This window comes from Hypanus sabinus, chromosome 25 (assembly GCF_030144855.1).
Source record: "Hypanus sabinus isolate sHypSab1 chromosome 25, sHypSab1.hap1, whole genome shotgun sequence".
NCBI classification, from domain to species: domain Eukaryota; kingdom Metazoa; phylum Chordata; class Chondrichthyes; order Myliobatiformes; family Dasyatidae; genus Hypanus; species Hypanus sabinus.
This window is the reverse complement of record NC_082730.1, coordinates 49,146,170-49,170,238: the sequence shown is the minus strand read 5'-3', so window position 1 is coordinate 49,170,238 and position 24,069 is coordinate 49,146,170. Positions and strand designations below refer to the sequence as shown.

The 24,069-nt window shown below is 37.0% G+C and overlaps 1 protein-coding gene across 11 annotated transcripts in view; it reads right to left on the bottom strand.

Moving 5' to 3' along the window:
• LOC132381224 (ankyrin repeat and SAM domain-containing protein 1A-like) overlaps nucleotides 1–24,069 on the bottom strand; it is a 496,261-nt gene that overhangs the window by 163,158 nt on the left and 309,034 nt on the right. For 8 of the 11 annotated variants that reach the window (XM_059950560.1, XM_059950567.1, XM_059950559.1 and 5 more), the window contains 4 exons: nucleotides 6,729–6,791; nucleotides 6,423–6,476; nucleotides 6,008–6,080; nucleotides 740–846 (listed from right to left, as the gene is read on the bottom strand). In XM_059950560.1, the coding sequence (XP_059806543.1) occupies nucleotides 740–846; nucleotides 6,008–6,080; nucleotides 6,423–6,476; nucleotides 6,729–6,791 (297 nt within the window). The remainder of the gene's footprint in view (nucleotides 1–739; nucleotides 847–6,007; nucleotides 6,081–6,422; nucleotides 6,477–6,728; nucleotides 6,792–24,069) is intronic. The other 3 variants (XM_059950565.1, XM_059950568.1, XM_059950562.1) reach the window with 2 other exon arrangements.

The window sequence follows — 24,069 nt, the reverse complement described above, 5'->3', positions numbered from 1 at the left end:
GTCTATAGTGGAATATGGATTCTTATACACTGATTAACAACAATTTAATTTTTTATTAGGAGAAAATCAGATTGCTCATTTGCAAATAAAACTCGAAGGCTTGATACATTTCTCCAAGATATGATGCTATTTCTAATTGCATCTTTTAGAATTAAGTAGAAACAATGCCGATTTTTAAGGAACAGTTACACATAAAATAATTATTTATTTAGCTTCATTACTTCCTCCCCCTTTTGGAAACTTCAATACACATGTTCAAGATTACATCCACAATTAAAATCATCTAAAACTAGAGTGTAATGCATACAATTGTTTTTTTAATTACTTAAAGCATGTTATAATAGACTTACAAAAAAGTAAGAGATTGAGCAGTGAGTGTGAAGCTAAAACAAGTCAAATCTGTCTGTTCATTGGTTTAACACAGAAAGCAGCAATATTCACATCCAGTTTACCAAGAATTGCTCATTTGTAACTATTTCTTCTGTAATCCATTGAAATTAGAAAGTGACGAAAGATGTATTCGATTTTTCCACTGCTGTATAATTAGTTACTGTCATAGTTTTTAATGTCTTTTTTTGCAATGTGGTGCATATATTACTGTACTCAACAAACAGATTGGACTTTGAAATTAACGAATTAACCTGAATTTGATGAATATCCTGACTACTGGTTTAATATATAACAGCAATGTACAACACAAGCCTGAATTGAATAATAACTCGGAGGTATTTGTACTCACCATAAAGTGCACATCATCAAATCCATTCAGTACCAGCTTGCTTTCATACTGTGTCATTCCAATGGACTCAAGCCATTGCCCAACACTCTGCTCCAATATCCGTGAACCTGTTGAGAGATTGATCGGCAAACGCTTCAGCAAGGAAAACCCATTGAGGCGATAACAATGGCACTCCGATGAGGAGATGTGGCACTGCCACATCATGGTTCCCTGCAACGTCCTGGGCAACTAATCCAAACAAATATCTGATCAGTCCTCAGTAATTTCACAAAATCCAGAGAATGCTATTAAATCCTGTAGAGTTCCTAAATAGATTTCAGACATATGAATATGTCAGCCTTGGCCACGATTTTAATTAATCCACGGCAATAGTCAAATACATATCCAGATCAATTGTCAAATATATCAGACTTTCTGGTATCGCCATTACTAAACTTGTTTGAATCAAATGTGGCATTCAGCACGAAGAAGCTGCTGCTTCTGCATTCAAGTCAGGTCAAGCGGCTGCATGCTGCCTCCAATCTGATATTGTTAATAATACAGCTGGGATGTGAGCCTCAAACTCGTATTAATGATCTGCTTCTGGTGCTGCAGCAGTGTTCACTGTTTGCCAGCTGAGCTCCTCGCTTGATCCCTTCACACTATTATCTCACTGCTTCACTATCTTCTCCCCTCCCCCTCTGAACTCCTAACGCAAAACACTGGTTAGAATACACAATCAACCATTCAATATCCTGAGCAACTTGCAACTTACAGTCAGAGCAATTAGATAACTTCATATGGAATGGAAGCAAAGAAGAGAAAACACTGCAGTAAAAACATGCATTACAGCCAAGGATATTAGTCTAGGTAGTTGGGAGTGTCCTGTGTAGTTATCAGCAAGAGGCAAAAGGTCTTGTTTTAGAAAACTAAAACTGTACCATTAATTTTTCTGAAAATCTGCCTTCCAAACCCTATCTTACAATCAATAGGATAATGTCCTCAGCCGATTGAGGAGACTCTGTATGATGGTGTTTGCAAAGGAAATAACTCAGGAATGCAAAATTTAGAAATCAAACTGTGTTGAAAGGCATACTTTTGATATAAAAAACTATTAAATGTAGGTAAAGGAAAGAAGGAAGAAAGAAAGGGGAAATGGGAAGAAGTCAATGAAAAGTGAAAAGACAATGAAAGGAGAGTCCAGAAGGAAGACAGAATTGGAGAGTTAACATTTTGATTTTCAGAATATGCATGATTATTTCATCTATAAATATGCATAATATATAAAAATCAAAACATTACTTTGACATGCAAGTTTTATCCTTTCTTGCTGCAAGAATGCCTATAGGTGACAGAACACTGCTGATGCCCTCCAGCAATTGTGATGAAATGATGAATGAGAGCACAGTGGAGATGCCTGTTCTATTTCTCCTCTCCTCCAGAGGGAGGCATCAGGGTGAGATGGAAATATGCTTTGAAAAATTACATCTCTCAGACAAAACTCCAGGTCTTCATGAAATCTTGCAGTGCACTTGCCAGTCTGTTTTTCAGACTCTCCTGTCTGAGGTGCTGATGGTAGACATCTTAGTCTCTATCATGCTTTCATATATAAATGATAAAATGACAAGACTGATCCTGTATTCCACAACTCTACAGTGCAGGCCACTACAAACAGAATCCTGACTAGACATGATTTCAAGCGTTTGACACTTAAGACAACATATTCAATATCCACTTTAGTAGCTACACAGGTCTCATGTATCTTCTACCAATGATCAAAAAAGGGGTATGCATTAATTTACCATGTTTTTTTAAATAATAGCTTTACTTATTTGTCACATGCACATCAAAACACAGTGAAACATGTTGTTTTGCATCAAATCAAATCAGTGTTGCTTCCAGCACCAACATACCATGCCTGTAACTCACTAACTGTATGTCTTTGGAATATGGAAGGAAATGCAAGTAGTCATGGGGAGATTGTATGAACTCCTTACAGACAACGGAGGGAATTAAAAGCTTATCTAACCGCTAATCACTATGCTAACTTGCTGCCCGTACTGTACCTTGCAACATGTGTATTGTATCTCCTCAGCAAATTTAATTATTCCCGTTTAAAATAAGTATTAACTTGACATGGAAATGGTATTAATTCTATTTAATGCTTAGAGTTTAAGCATTAAATAGAATTAATACCATTTCCATGTCAAGTTAATGGAAGTTAATGTCAAGCAATGGAAGGGACACCAGAAAAAGAACATTGAACAGTACCACGTGGTAAATTTATTTTATGACTTTTAAATATTTGCTGACTTTAAAAAACAATGACCTAGAGATTCTGTCAAGTGTCAATTTTTTGTTGGAGCAATATGTCCAAGTACAGCTTAATTTTAAAGTGTGACATATTTTATATAATTTCAGGTAGAGTTATATCACTGGAAATTCAAATAGATGTAAATCACCTCGGTGCTGATTGATATATGCTTGTCAACCATAAACAGTTAATTAACAGCACTATAATTAGACACACTCAAATTTCACAAAGGGCATGGGATTTGAAATGTTAGCAGCTTTTCTCACCAGAGATGCTGTCTGGCCAGATGAATATCCCCACTATTTTCTGCTTCTCATAGTTAAGCCTTAATTCTACAGCATAAATATCTTAGTCTCTCTGCTTTATCTGAGCTCTCAACTATAAGCACCCCAACCTGTCCAGTCTGAGCAAGCCAGGTACAGACTTTTATTTTCTTTGGTGGATTCCACACAACAGTGTACGATAAGCATATAGTGCTGTCCTGTATTGAATGTGTTTCAATTTGCACTTCACAAGGATGGTCACTAATGTGCACAAAATGTGCCGTGAATTTTCTTTTAATGCAGTCAAAATATTTTCAGACTGCAACATGCAGAAACTTTGCAAAATGCCTTGCAGAAAGTTCTCTCACAAAAGTTTGGTTAAATTTATAATCCTTTCTTCCCAGAAAATATTATATAATAGATCTGACAGAGTTCAACACTCATTTAGTGTTATACCATCTGTAAAGTTTTGCATAGTGAATATCTTAAATAGAATTATACAGTACAGAAACAAGCTCTTTGGTCCAACTCATCCAAACTGATGAAGGTGCCTTCCTGAGCAAGCCCCTTTTTCTTGTTTTGTACCCTGCCTATCCATGTACCTATCTAAATGTATTTTAAGCATTGTAGTTATATCTGCCTTTACCACTTCCCCAAAGGCTCATTCCAAATATCCATCATACTCAGTGTAAAAAAGTTCGAAAATTCCGCAACTCTACAGTCTATTCCACTACGAATAGAATCTTGATGAGACATGATTTCAAGTTCTCCACACTTGTTCAATATCCACCCTATTAGCTACAAAACTTATCCCTCAGGTTCCCTTCACTTTAAACCCTTACTCTCCAGTATTAGACTCCCCTACCTTAGGGTGGCAGAGTTCATATAGGTCTCCACCAAAGAAGTTGCAAGGTGCTGTGCCTGCTTACACCCCCCCCCACCCCCGATCAGGGGTCACGTGAAGAATCGGTGCAAAGGGGAGGGTTTCATATTTCAGGGACACTGGGATATCTTCTGGGGAAGGTATGACTTGCACAAAAAGGATGGGTTACACAGGTGGGGTGGATAGTTGTATGAGCTGGTGCATATCACAAGTCCTGGTTATGTGACTACTGATGCCAGGCAGACAATCTCTTGAATGTATTGATAATGGCTGGGGTCATCATCTTGTAAAGACACTGCCCAGAAGAAGGCAATGGCAAACCATTTCTGTGGAAAAAATTGCCAAGAATGATCACAGTCAGATCGCCCATGTCATACAACACGGCACATAATGAACAAATGAACCTGACGAAGGGTCTCAGCCCAAAACGTCAACAGTGCTTCTCCTTATAGATGCTGCCTGGCCTGCTGTGTTCCACCAGCATTTTGTGTGTGTTGAATGAACCATATAAATGAACCTTGTGTGTGCACCTCCATCACTGTGTGGTTTGGAGCCACCACCAACCAGGATAGAACCAGACTACAGCGCACAGTGAGGACTGCCGAGCGCATCATTGGAGCCTCCCTGCCCTCTATTGTGGACCCGTACTCTTCCAGGTTGAAGAAGAGGGCGGGGAACATCATAAAGGACTCCTTCCATCCTGCGCACGGACTGTTTGAACTGCTTCCGTCTGGTAGGCGCTTCAGATCCCTCCAGACTAAGATTAATAGGCACTGGAGAAGGTTTTTCCCAACTGCGGTCACTTTGCTGAACAGTTAATTGCCGGTTAATTGTCAGCTAACTATTACTTGGATTGCACTACCTGTATGTATAATCTATATTTTCATTTATATTTATCATTATTATTGTTATGAGCAGAGAGACAACATCTGCCGGAAGTAAATTCCTTGTATGTGCACAGGTACTTGGCGATTAAAGTCTGATTCTGATTCTGATAAATGCCCCTCATGATTCCATGCACCTCTAAAAAGACACTCTTCAAGCCTCCTAGCCTGATAGGAAGATATGCTTCATAAACTGCAGTACTTAATGTTTTATTCATTGGAATCTAATCCTTTCAGCATTTTTGTTGAACTCTGTTTCCAGAGATGATACATTGGAACTGCAACTGAAGTCAGACGTACAGGATACAAGCACCCATTCTCCCTCTACTTGTTTTCCAAGTACACCTCAGTCACCACTGTCCATCCAGCAAATGTAAAATCTTCAGCAGAGGCTGCAAGGCTTTTTTTCTGGCTTTATGGATTTTTTTCCCTTTCCACTCCCAAATAGCCACACAAAATTCCACTGTTAAGTTTTCCAAATTCTCAAACTTTTAAATTCAATTCCGAACTGAATACACTTCATGCTCATTAATTTCAAAATGAGCCAAAGATAAATTACAAAAGACTAATATGATTCATTTAGCACTTCCTGGGCACATGTTACAATGGCAACTTAAATTCTACTTGTGCAGAAATGATTTCAGACTTTGAAGCTTCTGTTTAACATAAATGCACACATTAAAATGAAATAATAATTGTACTGCACTACCACCTTACTACAAAACATACAAGAACATTTTTGTAGCCAGCAAGTTTTAAAAAGCTATGTAATTTTAAATAGTTTCTTTACAAGTCTAATCTCTCGTACAAAATTAAAAGGAATGATCTTCATTAACCTCAAAGCATAATTATTGTTTTCCTATATGCAAATCAATTCGTTTAAACACAGTTTGATATGAATTGACTAATTCAACCAAATTAATATACATTGTACACAGAAATTACCTGAAACACTGTGCCATTCTTTTCTGAAGTCACTGTCAATCCCTGCACCAATGGAAGTCATTATCTTTTCAATCTGGGAAAAAAGACAATAAGCATTTTAAGATGATTATTTTGACATTGATACGTTTTTGTCAACCTGATACTTCCATTTAAAGGATAAAATCAGCAAGCACAAGCCACTTTAAGCAAGTCACAACACTACCTAAAAGCCCAGTTCAGTTTATAGGATCTGTTGCAAAAGGCCACCTTTTGTAAAGTAAAACGTGAACATGCACATCCACTAATAAAAAAAGTAGAAAGAAGCAGACCAATTCAGAAGCGAGTGTTGATTAGTATTAAAAGGTTCCCAGACTACAGAAGAGCTAAAGTTTCTCACACCATTCTAGAATCCATTCCACACAAAGAAAAATCTTACACTGTACAAAGACTTAGTTCTGCGAAGATTAGGTATTGGATACAGTGGCTTCTGCTGTGGGAGATGAAATAAACGCACGGTAAACAGGAACCAAGAGGACTTGTCAAATTACAAATTTAAACTTGACATAATACTCATACATCAAATGCATGTTATGCAGAATGCACAAATAAGCTGCAAAATACAATAAAAATGCACTCTTTGCAAGGTCAAATAATATCAAGCTGCTAAATTCAAAGATGCGTTAGCAAATACAAGACTGCAAAGGATATTTGCATATATAGCAGATTTCACAAAATCAGTTACCTCGCAATATGTTTCAATTTGTTGTTTTGCATGCATTAGCAACTGGGGAACTGCAACGCTTTCCTAAATATGACAGTTTACAATTATTAATTAATTTTTGATTGTTTTAGTAATTTTGACATCAAACAAAATACCATGTAAGCACGACTGCTAAAACATAACAAAATACGGACAGTTACAACAATGGCATTTAATTTATTAAACCTTGAGCTCTCACCAGAAAATCAATCCATTATCTGGCTTCATGGTGAGGGTGCAGGGAAAAAGGGGAACAACAGAAGTAACTATAAAAGATTAAGAGCAGCACTAAGATGATAACTGTCATTGCATTGTTATAAGTTACCAGAATTCCTTCCTCTCCAGTACAAATATCAGATTAAAGCTGTACGGAAAAGATAATGTAAACATTTTTACAAATATTCTTACTCAATAAACGACTGATGTGCTATTTTGTGTTATCAATGGTCTAATGCTATATTACAAAATATTTTTAATTGTTGTTAGTAGAATGACAATTTAATGAAATGCAACCTTCTAGGTTTTGGAAAGTAACAAGCTCAGACAGGGAACTTTATTCTACAGAGGCTGTGCTGGTGCATTAATAGGTGTCTGAAGATCACTATCTCAAAACTAGTTCAAAACTCAGCCTACTGTGCAGAAGTCATAACTGCCTCCTAACTGCTCTAAGAATTCCGATAAGCCAGATCTCGTGCTAAAGTCACTGGGAAGAGAAGGGGTGGGGGGGGGGGGGGGATAAGATTTGTCTTTAAAAGTCTCTAAACACACTGAAAGGGTAAGTATATATGTTCTTTCCATGCTATTATCCCCGGTACTGATAACTCTAAATTACAGTTTTCTCTCTGGGCGGACCTTGTCATCCATGTGTCCAATATCAGGTGGATACTTTACACCAAGCTCTAGCAATGGAAGGGATACCCAGATGAACAAGGGAAAAGGTTGAAGAAAGTTCTCTAAGTCTGTTTGAATAAACACAGCATCCCCAAAGCTTCTGGAAATCCCTGGTTCATGATTATTCAAAATGAACAAGGAGCACTGGATGATATCCAGCATTTCAAGGACATACATTACACAGAAGATTGAAATAAACGACAGTCAAGCATGACACCACATCACAAGCTATTCTCTCGCCCATCCAATCATGCACCCTGTCCCACTTATGCCAGGGTTTACAGGTCTGAAACTGGGCTCATCAATAACCTCAGGAGCAGAGTGAAAGCAAACCATCCTTGATTCTGAGAGGTGTGAAACGAACATGGAAAAAAAAGAGGGGAATTCAAAGAATAGTCGCAATTGCAACATATTGACAAAGCTCAGTCTTCACTTCACAACCTTACAATACGTTTTGAACAAATTTTGCAATGGGTAAAATAGTGGCTCTTTTCAAATTGCTCTTTTGTGTAGAAACAAATTGAATAAATTCAGAGCTTACGTTATTTAAAACACTTAAATAATTGGGTATGTCTGGCACTCATTAAAAGCTGGAGATCTGACAACACATGAAAAATCTGCAAAAACTGCAGAGGCAAATTGCCATCTGTTGATATGGTCAATTTCAGAAGGATTCAAAGAAGGGATCATGTTATTGTGGTAAAATCTGCTAGTTTCTTTGATAGCATGAATCCTGCTGTGCTTCTGCAAAAACATGCGATTAAAAATGCCTATAGTTACTTTCTCATATGGTCTTTCGTAACAATCTACACCACCTTTCAAATTAAGTACAAACTAAAGCCAAGCTGTATCCAACTACCAGCAAAATCTCCAGCATATAGCCCCAATCTTCAACTCATCCCAAAAATAAACATTTTCCTGCAGGGACCAAGGGACTTAATTATTTGATGAAGTTAGAAAAATGGCCATAAATAAGGCTTATTCTGACATTTGATCAAAATTAGTACGACAGACAGAGGCAACTACAGAGTTCCAAATTTTGATAGTCATAACACCGCAGAAGGAAGCCTTCAATTCTATCATTTTGGAATCAATATGACAAACTTACTTCATAAGAATAGGAAAACTCCTTCAAATTCTTTAACCCCATGGGCTGAGTAGATTGTACAGCCTACTCTTGACCAAACTTTAACATAATGCTCTGACTGCAAGAGTGCTCTAATGAGTCACACTCCCCAATTATTTCACATAGTTTTGCAATTGCTTTCTCCCTCAAATATTTGTCCATCCCCTTTTGCTAGTAACTGAATTTGCTTCGAACTGGTGTGACAGTATATTGCAGTTCATAATGATGATCAGACAGAATGCGCAACCCTCATATGAAATCAATCCCAGTTGCTCTGAACTATTTGAAATACTGGAAGTTACTCATCCTTATCATTAAATCAAAAATCTTTTCTGCAATCTTCCTGCAGTGCAGCAACCAGAATTAGATGCAAATTCCTTGGCAAATTTATGAGGCTTAAGCCATCCAACTAGGTTGTAAGTATAATTAAGCAGAATCATATAAAGAGATGTCTACAGTCATGCAACACCAAACCTATAAGAAATTCAGCTACCCATTTAGTATTCCTACAGAGTCTACTAGGAGGCAGGTCCCATTTACTTTAGTATGCAAGTTGAAATCACCAAAACATATAAATGAAACTGCAGGATCAAATAGCTGATTCTCAAATGACCCCAACATTGAGGTTTTTAATTATTCAAAAGGCCTTTGCCAGAAACCTGAGCAATGTTCTCATGAAATGCAAATAGAAAAACAAACTGTTGCAAACCCAACCTGCACCTTTCCAAAAGAATGCTCAGTTAGCAAAACACACACGTTAGGAGTGCACCGTACATGCTGCAAAATAGGTGTGATGGACAAGTGCTGGAAAACACATGTGTAGACCTATTTTGAATTGTCCATCATCATCCACAACATGAGAGTGAGAACATCATATATAAGGCTGATGCACGAGTTACGAGCTTGCAGCATTGAGATAAGTGTGCTAGTATGGATTTCTGAATTGCTATTGTGTAGAATACCGAATGAACGGTCATTTGAAGTTTTTGGAAGAAAACTTCTCACTGAATGTTGCAAATTTTTGGAATTTTCTAACCCAAGAGGATTGTGCAGACAAGATGATTGAGGTTATTTTAAAACAAAATATACAAAACCTTGAAAGTGTGCAGGTAAGAGGATAAGAGGCAGTGAGTACATTAGATATCCTGTAATACAGCACAGGTTTAAGGGGCTAAATGGCCTGTTCCAATTTTCTAATGTCCGTATGCTATATGTGTCTTTGGAACAAATCTAGTACACTGTGCTCTGCGACGGACTTTAAATTCAGGCAGTAAATTCAAAATCACAAGTTAATGCAATACTATTGTAATGATTATTCTTGAGATGTAATTAAGTAATTGGTTTTGAAAATAAGCTCAAATGCAATTACTCATTATCCATGAATATGCACCACAAGTTATTTCAATTCTGTTAACAAGCTTCTCTGGTTCATTTCATACAATGATTATCATATAGTTGAGGATTGGAAATGGAAGGCCATCTTCAAGTGACCATCCAACCATGGTGGTTACAAAAATGTTTCCCCACTGTCTTCACAGAATATAGTGGATATTCCATTCATCTTGGTATATAAATCTACATTAGACAAACTGCAGCAATGAAAGGGCTGCCTGTGAACTTTCATCACATTCACTCCCCTACCCACTATCACTGCAACCACAGCCACTAACTTGAGTACACAGATGAAGATGCCGCTACCTGCAGGTTTAAGTGACTACTTTCTGCTGGCCAATGAAACAAAAAGAGCAACTAAATACTTCAGTTATTCACACTTCTTCTGGTAAACGATCGCTGAAAACAGTGGCCTGTGCCTTCTCTGTTGGAGGTGAACCGAATCACCTGTAGGATCTGGCATTTTTGCTCTATGGCTGAAGTCTCGATGGGGTGGGACAGCTGTAGCATGTCCAGACTGGAATTGCTGGAGTGGACTTGGAGTCACTTTGATGTAACGGAGGTGAGGAAAGATCAGAGGCTTGATCAATTTAACAGCTGAGCCAAATTAGAAAGGTTGGGGACTCACCAAATCAAGGTAGTGGAGCCCAAGCCCAAGGGCGAAGAATGACCTAAGGTTTGGACGATTCTTGAAAGATCATTTTTAATGCCTCCATGTTCTGTTTAGCCACCTCTATCAGAACCCTGGGGTGTATGTCATATGGTCCAGATGACTTATTTACCTTCAGACGTTTGTTTCCTAAGAACCTCCTCCTTAGAAATGCCAACTTCACACACTTCTACCTCCTGACACTCTCAAACTTCTGGCATATTGCTAGTGTTTCGGTTGTGTCACCCTGCCTTTAGAATACTTCGTCTTCTTTGGGTATATATTCTGTGCCTTCTAAATTGTTCCCAGAAGCTTTAGTCATTGCTGTTCTGCCACCATCCCAGCTAGTGTCCCCTTACAATCAATTTTGGCCAGCTCCCCTCTCATGCCTCTGTAATCCCCTTTACTCCGCTATAATACTGATACATTTGACTTTAGCTTCCCCTTCTCAAATTGCAGGGTGAATTCCACCATATTATGATCACTGACCCCTAAAGGTTCCTTTACCTTAAAAGTCCTCTAATCAATTCTGGTTCATCACACAATACCCAATCCAGAATAGCTGACCCTCTAGTAGGCTTGACCATGGGTTGTTCTAAAAAACCATCTTGTAGGCATTCTACAAATTCCCCCTCTGGGGATCCAGCACCAACCTGACTTTCCCCTCTCTTCCTGCATCTTGAAATTCCCCCATGACTATCATAAGCATTGCCTTTTTGACATGCGTTTTCTATCTCACATTGTAATTTGTAGACCACATCTTTACTACTGTTTGGGGTCTGTATATACAGTTACAAGAGAAAGTCTGTTAATCCTTTACAATGACCTGGTTTTCTAACATAAAATATGGCCTAATTTTCATCTAAGTCACAATAATGTACAAACAATTTTATCTCTTCTCATCAATACTGAGAACACCATTTAAACAATCACAGACTAGGTTCAAAAAAGTGTGAACCTCTGAGATAATGCCTTTCACAAAAGCTATTTGGAGTCAGGGGTTCCAATCAATGTGCTGAGATTGGAGGTGTGGGTAGTAGAGGTGCCCTGCCTTATAAGACAAAGTCAGATTACTGACAGAGCGTGCTTTTCTTAAGAAAGATCTGTTTATGTGCATGTGCCTCGATCAAAACAATTTAAAGAGGACCTCAGAAGAAGAGTAGAAATGCATGAAGCTGGAAAAGGCTACAAAAGCATTTCTAAAGACCCGAGTGTTCATCAGTCCACAGTAAGAGCAATTGTCTACAAATAGAGGAAATTCAGTACTGTTGCTTCTCTCCCTAGGAGTGGGGATCCTGCAAAGATCACACCAAGAGCACAACATGCAATGCTGAAATAGGTGAAAAAGAACCCAAGGGTAACAGCAAAAGATCTGTAGAAATCTCTTGAACTTGCTAAAGTCTCTGTTCATGTGTGCACTATAAGAAATATACTAAACAAGAATGGTGTTCATGGAAGGACACCACAGAGGAAATCACAGCTCTCCAAAAAAATAACGTTACCGCACATCTCTCAAGTTTGCAAAAGACCACCTGGATTTTCCACAGCATTTTTGGGACAACGTTCTATGGTTAGATGAGACAAAAGTTGAACGTTTCAGCATAAATGTACACCGCTAAATTTGGAGGAAAAAGGACACTACACACCATACCAAAATCTCCTCTCAACTGTGAAACATGGTAGAAGGAGCATCATAGTTTGGGGCTGCTTTGCCGCCTTCGGGCCTGGACAGCTTGAAATCATTGAGGAAACAAACTCAAAACTGTATATAACCATATAACTATATAACAATTACAGAACGGAAACAGGGTATCTCGGCCCTTTTAGTTCATGCCAAACACTTACTCTCACCTAGTCCCACTGACCCGCACTCAGCCCATAACCCTCCATTCCTTTCCTGTCCATATACATATCCAATTTTACTTTAAATGACAATACCAAACCAGCCTCTACCACTTCTACTGGAAGCTCATTCCACACAGCTACCACTCTCTGTGTCAAGACATTTCACAGGAGAATGTTGGGGTAACTGTCCGTCACCTGAAGCTTAACAGAAGTGAGATGGTGCAACAAGACAATGGTCTGAAACACAAGAGCAAATCAGCAACAAAATGATTTAAAAAGAAGAAAATCTGTGTCTTGGAATGTCCAAGTCAATGCCCAGACCTTAACCCAAATGAGACGCTGTGGCATGAACTAAAGAGGACTGTTCATGTAAGGTATTGCAGAAATACTGATGAATTGACAGTTGCGTTTGGAAGAACAGCCTAAAATTCCTGCCGTTGTGAAGTTGACCAGCAGCTACAGGAAACATTTAGTGGAGGGTATTGTTGCTCAAGGAGGTTCTACCAGTTATTAAACACATACTTTTTCCAGCCTAGTCTGTGAATGATTAAACAATCTCTTTTCAATAAAGACATGAAAAGGCTCAATTGTTTGCCTGTTATTAGTTTAGGCAGATTGTGTTTGTTCATTGGATGAAGAACAGACCACATTTTATAAGTTATTATTGCAAAAAGAAAACAGGTAATTGCAAAGGGTTCACAAACATTTTCTTGTAATTGCAACTCTCATCAGGGTCTTTTGATCCTTGCAGTACCTTAGCTCAACCCACAATTCTACATCTTCCATTCCTATGTCACCTCTTTCTCAAGATTTGATTTCATTTTATACTAACAGTCAGGCCATCCCTTCTGCCTACCTTCCTGTCCTTTCGATACGTGTATCCTTGGACATTAAGCGCCGAACTATAATCTTCTTTCAGCCATGAGTCAGTGATGCCCACAATGTCATACATGACATCTGTACCATGCTACAGTTCATCTACCTTATTCCACATACGGCATGCATTCAAATATAACACCTTCACTCCCGTATTCACCTGTTTCGATTTTGTCCGCTGTTACAACTCATCCTGTTGACTGCAATTTCATCCTGTCATCAGCCTTTCCTTGCCAGGAATCTCACTACACACTGCCCGTTTATAAACCAACAACCTCCTTAGCACTCTTTCTCTGGTTCCCAACTCCTGCCAAATTAGTTTAAACCTTCCCAAACAGCTCTAGCAAACCTGCCTGTGAGGATATTGGTCCCTCTCAGGTTCACATGTAACCCGCCCATTTTGTACCTTTCGCAGAAGAGATCCCAATGATTCACAAATCTGAAACCGTGGCCCCTACACCAGTTCATCTGCTAAGTTATCCTCTACTTGTCCTCACTGATGTGTGGCATGAGATTACTACCCTGGATGTCTTGTTTCTCAGTTTTCTACTCACCTATCGAAGTATACATACTTGGATAATAAAGTGTACTTTGAACATTGAACATTCACAATGCTCTGTTAACATTGATTTTTTTCATAGGAAGATGAAAGGTCAAGCTTTACAGTGAATATTTTGTCATCTAGATATTAAAGGACATCCACCAACTTGCTCCCACTGCACACTGTCGTCCACCAATCAAGATATCCAACATCACTTTCCACATATCAGGAGCCATCTGTCACTTAGGATAATTCCTTTTTACATACAATTCTAACTCAAACTCGTTACGATGTGTTAGGAAACTTCAGAACAATATTGCAGTTGTTCCCTCATGACATCTGGAAACTAGATTCAATTCTACTAAATGTGATGTCAATGTAGACTTTGCATGCTGTCTATGTGGGTTTGTACCAGATGCTCCAGTGTCCTCCCACATCAAGAACATGCTTGGAGAGCCACTGTCTCATGGAGCATCTTTCAATAGGTGAAGCCTCACAAGAAGTCAGGCCCTGAAAACCTGTGCCAAACAACCAGCTAGCAAGAGTCACAGAGTCATGACAAGCACCGCAAAAGGCCCATCAGCCCATCTAGTCCATGCCAAAACTATTTAAACTGCATACTCCCATCCGCCAGTCCTCATACTCCTGCCATCCATGTGCCAATCCAAACTTCTCTTAAATGTTGACATTGAGCTCACATGCATCAGCTGTGCTGGCAGTTCATTCCATACTCTTACAACCCTCGGAGTGAAGAAGTTTCCTCTCATGTTTCCCTTAAACATTTCACCTTTCACCCCTAACCCATGACCTCTGGTTGTAGTCCCACCAAACCTCAGTGAAAAAAGCCTGCTTGCATTTACCCTATCAATACCCTTCATAATTGTGTATAACTCTATCAAATCTTCCCTCAATCTTCTACATTCTAAGGAATACAGTTCTAACCTATTCAATCCTTCCTTATAACTCAGGTCCTCCAGATCCAGCAACACCCTTCTAAATTTATTCAGTACTCTTTCAACCTTGTTTACTTTTTTCCTGTAGGTGACCAAATCTGCACACAATACTCCAAATTAGGCTTCACCAACACCTTCTATAACTTCAACATAACATCCCATCTCCTTTACTCAAAATATTGATCTATGAAGGCCAATGGACCAACTGCGAATTGTTGGAAGCTACAGCTGGATGCACTCTCATAGTTGTAGTTAAGGACACTGGAGGTCTCCCTGCCTCCCTGCCAGCATTTCGCTGTCCTGCAACTCTTCTTTTTTGCCTTCTCTGAGTGAAGCCACTCTTCACTGAAGAGTTGAAGAGGTAAAGCCTCAAAATCTTCAATCTAACTCTGCCCACTCCAACAATAACTGCTGAGATGAAGGCTTGCCCACGCTTTATTTTATCTCAAATCAATCCCAAGCATCATTTAGTTACTGTTCAAAGTTCCAAAAAAAAAACTGCCACAAGTTGCTGCCTTTTATATAGGGAGAGCAAACCTGAGTGAAATTCCCTCCTCTTAAGATTCTGATCTCCTGATTGTTAAAGTTAAAGTCTATCCTGAGCCTTATAGGCTCATCAGGCCAGTGCTTATGCTGGTTTCCGTGGCGTGAAGCGACTGAGAGTACGAGACTCCCTCCCGGATGGGACGCCAGTCTATCATGAGGTTAACCCCCATAATTTTGCTGGTACCCATTTTCAGCTGGGTGGACTGGAGCAGTGTGTGGTTAAGTACCTTGCTTAAAGACACAACGCGCTGCCTTGGCTGAGGCTCAAACTCATGACCTTCAGATCGCTAGTCCAACTCCTTAACCACTTGGCAATGCACCACATGATCTCCTAATTGGTCACTGGTCAAAGCTCCAAAAAAAACTGCCGTGAGTTGCTGTCTTTAATACTCAGTCAGTGAACCAGAATGAAATTCCCTCATCCCAAGCTTCTGATCTCCCAAGTGGCTGCTAGTCAAAGCGCCAAAAAAACTGCTGTGAGTTGCTGCCTTTGTCAGCAAAGCCAGTTGAAGTTCTGCCCTCTCAAGCTTCTCATCTCTAGAATGGTCGCCAGTCAAAATTCCAAAAAAGGCAACTATCACAAGGTGCTATTTTTGATACTCAGTCAGTGAACCCAAGTGAAATTCTGGCCTCTCAAGCTTCTCACCTCCCAACTGGTCACAGCTCCAAGTGTTCAAGGACATCTTCATTCTCTCACTGCTACAGTCAGAAGTTCAAAGTATGTATACATTCTACAACTTTGAGGTTCGACTCTTACAGACAGCCACAAAACAAAAAACCCAAAAATAACCATTAATAAAGACCAATACCCAATGTGCAGAGGGAAAAAAATTATGAATAATAAAATGAAGCACACAACATTCAGAACTTAAGTTTTATGAAAGACACAAAGCCAGGCATCACTGCAGCCAGAGCAGGCCACAGCCTCAGCTTAACAGAGTGCTGAGTACACACCATGAGACCACAGACACGAAACCAGGCTTCACCCACTTCCAATCATACCAGTGCCCAAGAAGAGCAGTGTGAGCTGCCTCAACAAGTATTGCCTATCTGCGTGGATCGGTAATAAACTTTTCTCGCTGACAAACAACACTGCACTCAGATTATACAATACTGTGCAAAAGTATTAGCACATAAAAGAATTCTGTAACGCAAAGGTTTCAGAAATAATGAAATAAAGTTTTTAAATATCAAAAAGTTTACACTAAAGAGCAGCAAACAGTACAAAAAGCTGTTTCAAATCACATCAATATTTGGTGCAACCACCCTTTGCCTTTAAAACGGCACCAATTCTCTTCGGTACACTGTTGTTCAATTTTATAAGAAAATTGGCTGGTAGATTGTTCCAAGCACCTTTCTATATCAGCTTCTCTTTTAGTTAATCATTTTAGCTCATTCAACTCATCATTGATCATTAGCAACTTTGTTATCTTTGTTTAATCATGCACTCAGCTATATACCTACAAAGTCATCAAGTTTTTATTTGAAAATGGTCTATTACTTAATAAGTTACCTTATTCAACAAAATACAAACATTTTTCTGAAACATTTAATTTTTTTGAAAATGAACGTTTGGTATTTTAAAATTTGCTCTTTTCTACTAACACACTAATGCAGACAACAACAAATAATCATGAAGGATCGTCACAACCAAGGTCATAACTTTCTTCATGCTGCTGCCGCCATCAGGGAAAAGGTACAGGAGCCTCAGGACCCACACCACCAGGTTCAGGTGCAGTTAACACCCCTTAACCATCAGGGTCTTGAACCAGAAGGGATAACTTCACTCAAGCCATCAATGAACTGTTCCCACAAACTGCGGACTCACTTTCAAGGATTCATCATCTCACGTTCTCAATATTTATTGCTTATTATTTCTTATTTTTTCTTTTGTATTTGCAGAGTCTGTGGTCTTTTGCACATAGGTTGTCTGTCTATCCTGTTGGTTGCTGACTTTTATTGACTTTATTGTGTTTCTTGGATTTATTGTGTATGCCCGCAAGAAAATGATTCACAGGTTTATATATGGTGACAAAGATGTACTTTAAATAATAAATTGTATTTGAACTTTGATATACCTCAACAATGCGTGCTTAACCCACTGCTCTCCTCTCTACACCCATAATTACGTGGCTAGGCACAGCTGAATCGCCATCTATAAATATGACGATGACACAACCATTGTTGGCATAATTGCAAATGGTGACAAAAAGACATACAGGAGCGAGGTAGATGAGCTGGTTTTTTTTTCAATCTTTTTATTGAATTTCATATATAAAAGAAACATAATATAATAATAAATAGGTTATAAATGCATAAGACTTGAAATTGAATTAGTAGTAGGATAACAATATCCTATTAAAATATCAACATATAAACATGGTACATTGTCAATCAAGTCTATAATAATTATATGAAAAGAAATAAAAATAATCATCAAAGGAAAAAGAAAAAATTATAAAAATACAGACAAAAAATATAAAAAAAATATACTAAACTAAACTAACATGGGCAATAATAACAGTTTATTTGTATATGATAGTGCCAAAAACTCCGGAACTCCATACCTGAACAAGGATAAGTAAAGAGAAGGTCTGGAAGAGGCCAAATTAATTCATATGAAAATGTCGAATGAACGGTCCCCAAGTTTCTTCAAATTTAATCGATGAGTCAAAAATAGTGCTTCTAATTCAGAAAAGAAATAGTTTGAGGGAACCACTGGAACTTGGTAGGAGAATTTACTTCTTTCCAATTTTGTAATATAGACCTTCTGGCCATTAATGTTACAAAAGCAATCATTCGTCTAATTGAAGGGGAAAACTGATTATCATCTTCATTTGGTATACCAAAAATTGCAGTAATAAAATGAGGTTGTAAATCGATATTCCAAACTGAGGAAATGGTAGCAAATATGTCCTTCCAATAGTTATGTAAAGCGGGACATGACCAAAACATGTGGGTCAATGAAGCCACATCTGAATGACATCTGTCACATTGAGGGTTAATATGAGAATAGAATCGAGCAAGCTTATCTTTAGACATATGAGCTCTATGTACAATTTTAAATTGTATTAAAGCATGTTTAGCACATATAGAAGAAGAATTAACCATTTGTAAAATTTTTTCCCATTTTTCTATTGATATATTATATTGAAGTTCTTTTTCCCATTCTTGTTTAATTCTACCTGATATTTCTGGTTGTATCTTCATAATCATATTATAAATAAAAGCCACTAATCCCTTCTGATAGGGATTTAAGGTAAAGATTGGGGAAAGATGGTAGAATTTTATGTAAAAAATTTCTAATTTGTAAATATCTAAAAAAGTTAGATTTAGGTAACTCAAATTTGTTGGAAAGTTGGTCGAAAGACATCAAACTACCTTCAAAGAAAAGATCACGAAAACATTTTATACCTTTCCTTTTCCATATGCTAAAGGCTTGATCTGTCAAAGAAGGTTTGAAAAAAAAAATTAAGTAAAATAGGGCTATCAAGAACAAAGTTTTTCAGAGTAAAAAATTTACGAAATTGAAACCAAATTCGTAATGTATGTTTGACAACAGGGTTGGATATCTGTTTATTGAATTTAACTAAATCGGCAGAAAGAGAAGAACCCAGAACGGAGAATAGAGAATATCCCTGTGCCTCACTGCATTCTAAATTTACCCACTGTGGGCACAATGGTGAATCCAAATCTGATTTCCAATACATTAAGTTACGAATATTATTCGCCCAATAGTAAAATCTAAGGTTAGGTAGAGCTAAACCACCATCTTTGTTAGATTTTTGTAATTGCCTTTTACTTAACCTAGGATTTTTATTCTGCCACACAAATGAAGAAATTTTTGAATCAATGTTATCAAAAAAAGATTTAGGAATAAAAATTGGTAAAGCTTGAAATAAATATAAAAATTTCGGTAGAATCATCATTTTATTAGCATTATCCGACCAACTAATGATAAGGATAAGGGAGACCATCTTGTAGTAAGTTGTTGAATTTGATAAAGCATAGGTAGAAAATTCAATGTAAATAAATCTTTATATTTCTTAGTAATTTTTATACCTAAATAGATAAAGTTATCATCAACAACTTTAAATGGCGTCCTTTCATTCAATAAAGTTTGCGCGTTTAAAGGGAATAAATCACTCTTATCCAAGTTTAGTTTGTAACCAGAAAAGCTACCAAATTGAGCCAACAAGGATAAAATAGCGGGAATAGACCTGTCAGGATCAGAAATATATAACAACAAGTCATCAGCATAGAGTGATAACTTGTATAATTTCTCATTACGGGTGATACCAAAAATATTAGGAGATTCACGAATAGCAATGGCTAAAGGTTCTAATGCAATATTAAACAATAAAGGACTTAAGGGACAACCTTGTCTCGTACCACGAGATAATTGAAAAAAGGAAGATCTGTAATTATTTGTAAGAACAGAAGCAACAGGTTTATGTTATATTAGTTTAATCCATGATATAAAATGAGGACTAAAATTAAAATATCTCAAAGTGTTAAATAAGTATACCCATTCAACTCTATCAAAGGCTTTTTCAGCATCTAGTGAAATAACACATTCTGGAATTGTGGGTGATGAAGTGTAAATTATATTAATCAATTTTCTAATATTAAAAAAGGAATAATAAAACCAGTTTGATCTTCTGAAATAATCTGTGATAATACCTTTTCTAACCTAATAGCTAAAATTTTTGTAAGAATCTTAGAATCTACATTTAATAGTCATATAGGGCGATAAGATGCACATAGAGTGGGATCCTTATCTTTTTTAAGAATTAGAGAGATAGTAGCTTCATAAAAAGACTGAGGTAATCTCTTCTTAACAAATGCATCATTAAAAATTTCACATAGCCAAGGGGAAAGCAAAGAAGAAAAAGTTTAAAAAAATTCTATAATAAAACCATCAGGACCAGGAGCTTTCCCTGAGTTCATTGATGAGATGGCCTCTCCTATTTCGGCCAGAGAGATAGGAGCATCAAACAAGCTACGATCTTCATCTGTCAGTTTGGGAATATTCAAATTGTTAAAAAAGTTATCCATCATGGACAGATCGCCGTCAAATTCTGGTTGATATAAAGATTTATAAAAATTTTGAAAAGTGTTATTGATTTCTTTATGATCAGTAGTCAGATTTCCGTCTTGTTTACGAATTTTAATAATTTGTCGCTTAGTCGAAATGGCTTTTAATTGGTTAGCTAATAATTTACCAATTCAATCACTATGGATATAAAATTGGGCCCTGGTCCTAATTAATTGATTCTCAATTGAAGAAGATAATAATAAGCTATGCTCCATTTGAAGCTCAACTCTTTTCTTATAAAGTTCTTTGGTAGGAGTCACGGAATAAATCTTATCAATTTCTTTAATTTTATCCACTAATAAAGCAATATCTAAATATCTTTGTTTTCTTTTACCGACAGAATATGAGATAATTTGTCCACGGATAAAAGCCTTAAAAGAATCCCAAAGTATTCCTCTGTCAATCTCTTCTGTATAGTTTGTTGAGAAAAACAAGTCAATTTGCTGTTTTATGTAGGTGATGAATTCTGGATCTTGAAGCAAAGTAGCATTAAGTCTCCAAGATCTAGTATTATTCGAAAAGTGATAGATAACTTCAAAGGTGCATGATCCGAAATAGCAATAGAATCATATTTACAATCAATAACATCTGTTAATAAACGATGATCAATAAGAAAATAATCAATTCTAGAATAACTGTGATATACATGTGAAAAAAACGAAAATTCTTTATCTTTAGGGTTCAAAAACCGCCATATTTCAGTGATTCCCGAATCAACCATAAATGAATTAATAAGTGAGGCTGATCTATTCGGAAGAATTCGAATAGGTTTAGATCTATCCATTGAAGGATTCAAACAACAATTGAAATCTCCACCCATTATCAACATATATTCATTTAGATTAGGAAGGGAAGTAATTAAATGTTTAAAAAATTCAGGGCAGTCAAAGTTTGGAGCATAAATATTAACTAAAACCACTTTTCAATTAAAAAGTGAACCAGTTATCAACAAAAATCTGCCCTGTGGATCAGAAATAATTTCATGATGTGTAAATGAAATTGAAGGGTCTATAAAAATAGACACACCCTTAATTTTGGCGGTAGAATTCGAGTGGAATTGTTGACCTTTCCAGAACCTAAAAAAGCGTTGATTATCCTCCCTCCTAATATGGGTCTCCTGTGCAAAAATAATATTAGCATTTAGTCTATGGAATACTTTAAATTTTTTTTACGTTTAATCGGATGATTTAAACCATTAGTATTCCAAGAGATAAAGTTAACAGACTTATCCATCATGTCAATACTAATTGTGTATATCATAAAAGATTAAAAAGACACATAACCCATAAATCAGGAAGAAGGAAAAATGATTCACGAGCAACTGGAGAACATGACACCTCAACAATATTAATAATTTAAAGTCGGCCCATAAACTAAAAGCAAAAAAATGAAAAGCAAAAGCGTGAAAAAAGATCCCTACCCCCTCCCCCAACCCCACGGAAAAAAGCCAAGCAGCAGGCGCACAAACTAACACTAATATTAGCCCCATTTTCAAGATGGCGACTTCATGAAAAGAAAGAAAAGAGAAACTATATAACACCCAGATATAAATACAGGGTTGTAAACAAAAAGAATATATATCAATCAAAATGAAAAAATAATATAAAAAAGCAAAAAATCATTAATAAAAAAAGGATAACCTTTGAAGTTTAAAATAATGTAATATGCCTTTAAAAAAAATTCCATATTCAAATATAAGGAAATGACGTTTCAAAAACAAAGACTTATGGGAAGAAGAAACGACATTTTGAAAAGACCATATTACAAAATATAGATGTAAATTCACCAATCTTATTTTAAAAAAAAGGTTATCAAAATAAAATTAAAAAAGGGTTCAATAACCACTACAATATATATATAAAAAAAGTTCAAAAATTCAAAACATTCGTCCCATTCTCAAATAAAGGCAAATAAACGCTTACGGAAAACAAAGTCTTATGGGAAGAAGAAACGACATCTTAAAAAATAAATCATTATTACAAAGTCTTAACATGTATATCTAATCCAGAGGGAAAAAAAATTAATTAAGAAAAAAGACATTATAGTAAAGTTAAAAAAGCATCTGTAAATCATGATAATAATAATAAAAAAAAACCAGGTCTACAGACCAAAATAAAAAGCTATACCGCAGCTTCATAAGTTAAAGCCTAAAACGGAATGGCGTCTTCTCTCCAAAAGTTCTTCCACATAACACATAGTTCAAGTTGTACAAGAAGAGCGATATTCTTCAACGAATTTCTTCGTTTCTTCCGGAGTATTAAAGAAACGTTGACTGTTGTCGCTCAACGTAATTCTGAGATTCGCTGTATATCTTAAAGCTTGTTTAAGTCCAATCGAATGAACCTCCGCCATCACTGGTTTAAAAGCAATTCTCGCCCTCATTACCTCGAATGAATAGTCTTCCACAATATGAAACTTGTTGTCTTTGTGAGAAATCATACCTTTCTGACGAGCTAATCGAATTAAAAGCTCTTTCTCCCAAGGATAATGGAGACGGACAATCACAGCTCGTGGTTTGTCTCCCGCAGCCGAAAATCTCGAAACTCTGTGGGCATGATCAATAGTAGGTTTAGCCCGCAAAGCGTCCTCGCCAAAAATTTCCCACAATAAATTAGAGAAATATTCAGTTAAGTCACCAGACTCGAGATTTTCGGGAAATCCAATAATACGCAAATTCTGTCTGCGAGACCAGTTTTCAAGATCGGTGATTTTAAACTTATACTGCTCCACTATTTTAGCGGTCGATCGTACCTTCTCCTCCAAAGTTTCGATTGTACGTATTTTTTCACAAATTATCTTGTCAAGAGCCGCAAACTTTTCTTCATGACATTCAATAACTGCTGCCTGCGATTGAAGCTTGATATCAAATGATTTAACGACTTCTTCAAGCTCCAATATTTTCGCAGTGAGTTTGTTTTCCAGACTTGCAAGTTTAGTATCCAGAAGATTGGAGATTGCATCGAGAGTTATAGGGTCTTTAGACGATTTCTTAGATACAGACATTTTAAGTTTGAAAAAATTAAATCCAGTGTTATTTTTAAAAAGAAAAATAAATCGTAAATATCAACCCATATGATTAAGTACAAAAAAATTTGATTAAAGGGTGATTATAGCTTAAAAAATGAAGAGCGCCTAAAAGGCAGATATCTACGTCGCCATCTTGAAACTCCACCCCCCCCCCAGATGAGCTGGTTGAGTGTTATCACAACAACAACCTTGCACTCAACATCAGTAAGACCAAAGAATTGATTGTGGACTTCAGGAAAGGGAGTTTGAGGGAACACACATCAGTTCTCATTGCAGGAAAGAGTGAGCAGTTTCAAATTCCTGGGTGTTATCAGGGAGATTTGGCATAGTGCTAATTACCATTGGATCAGTAATCCAGAGACCCAGTTATACACTGGGG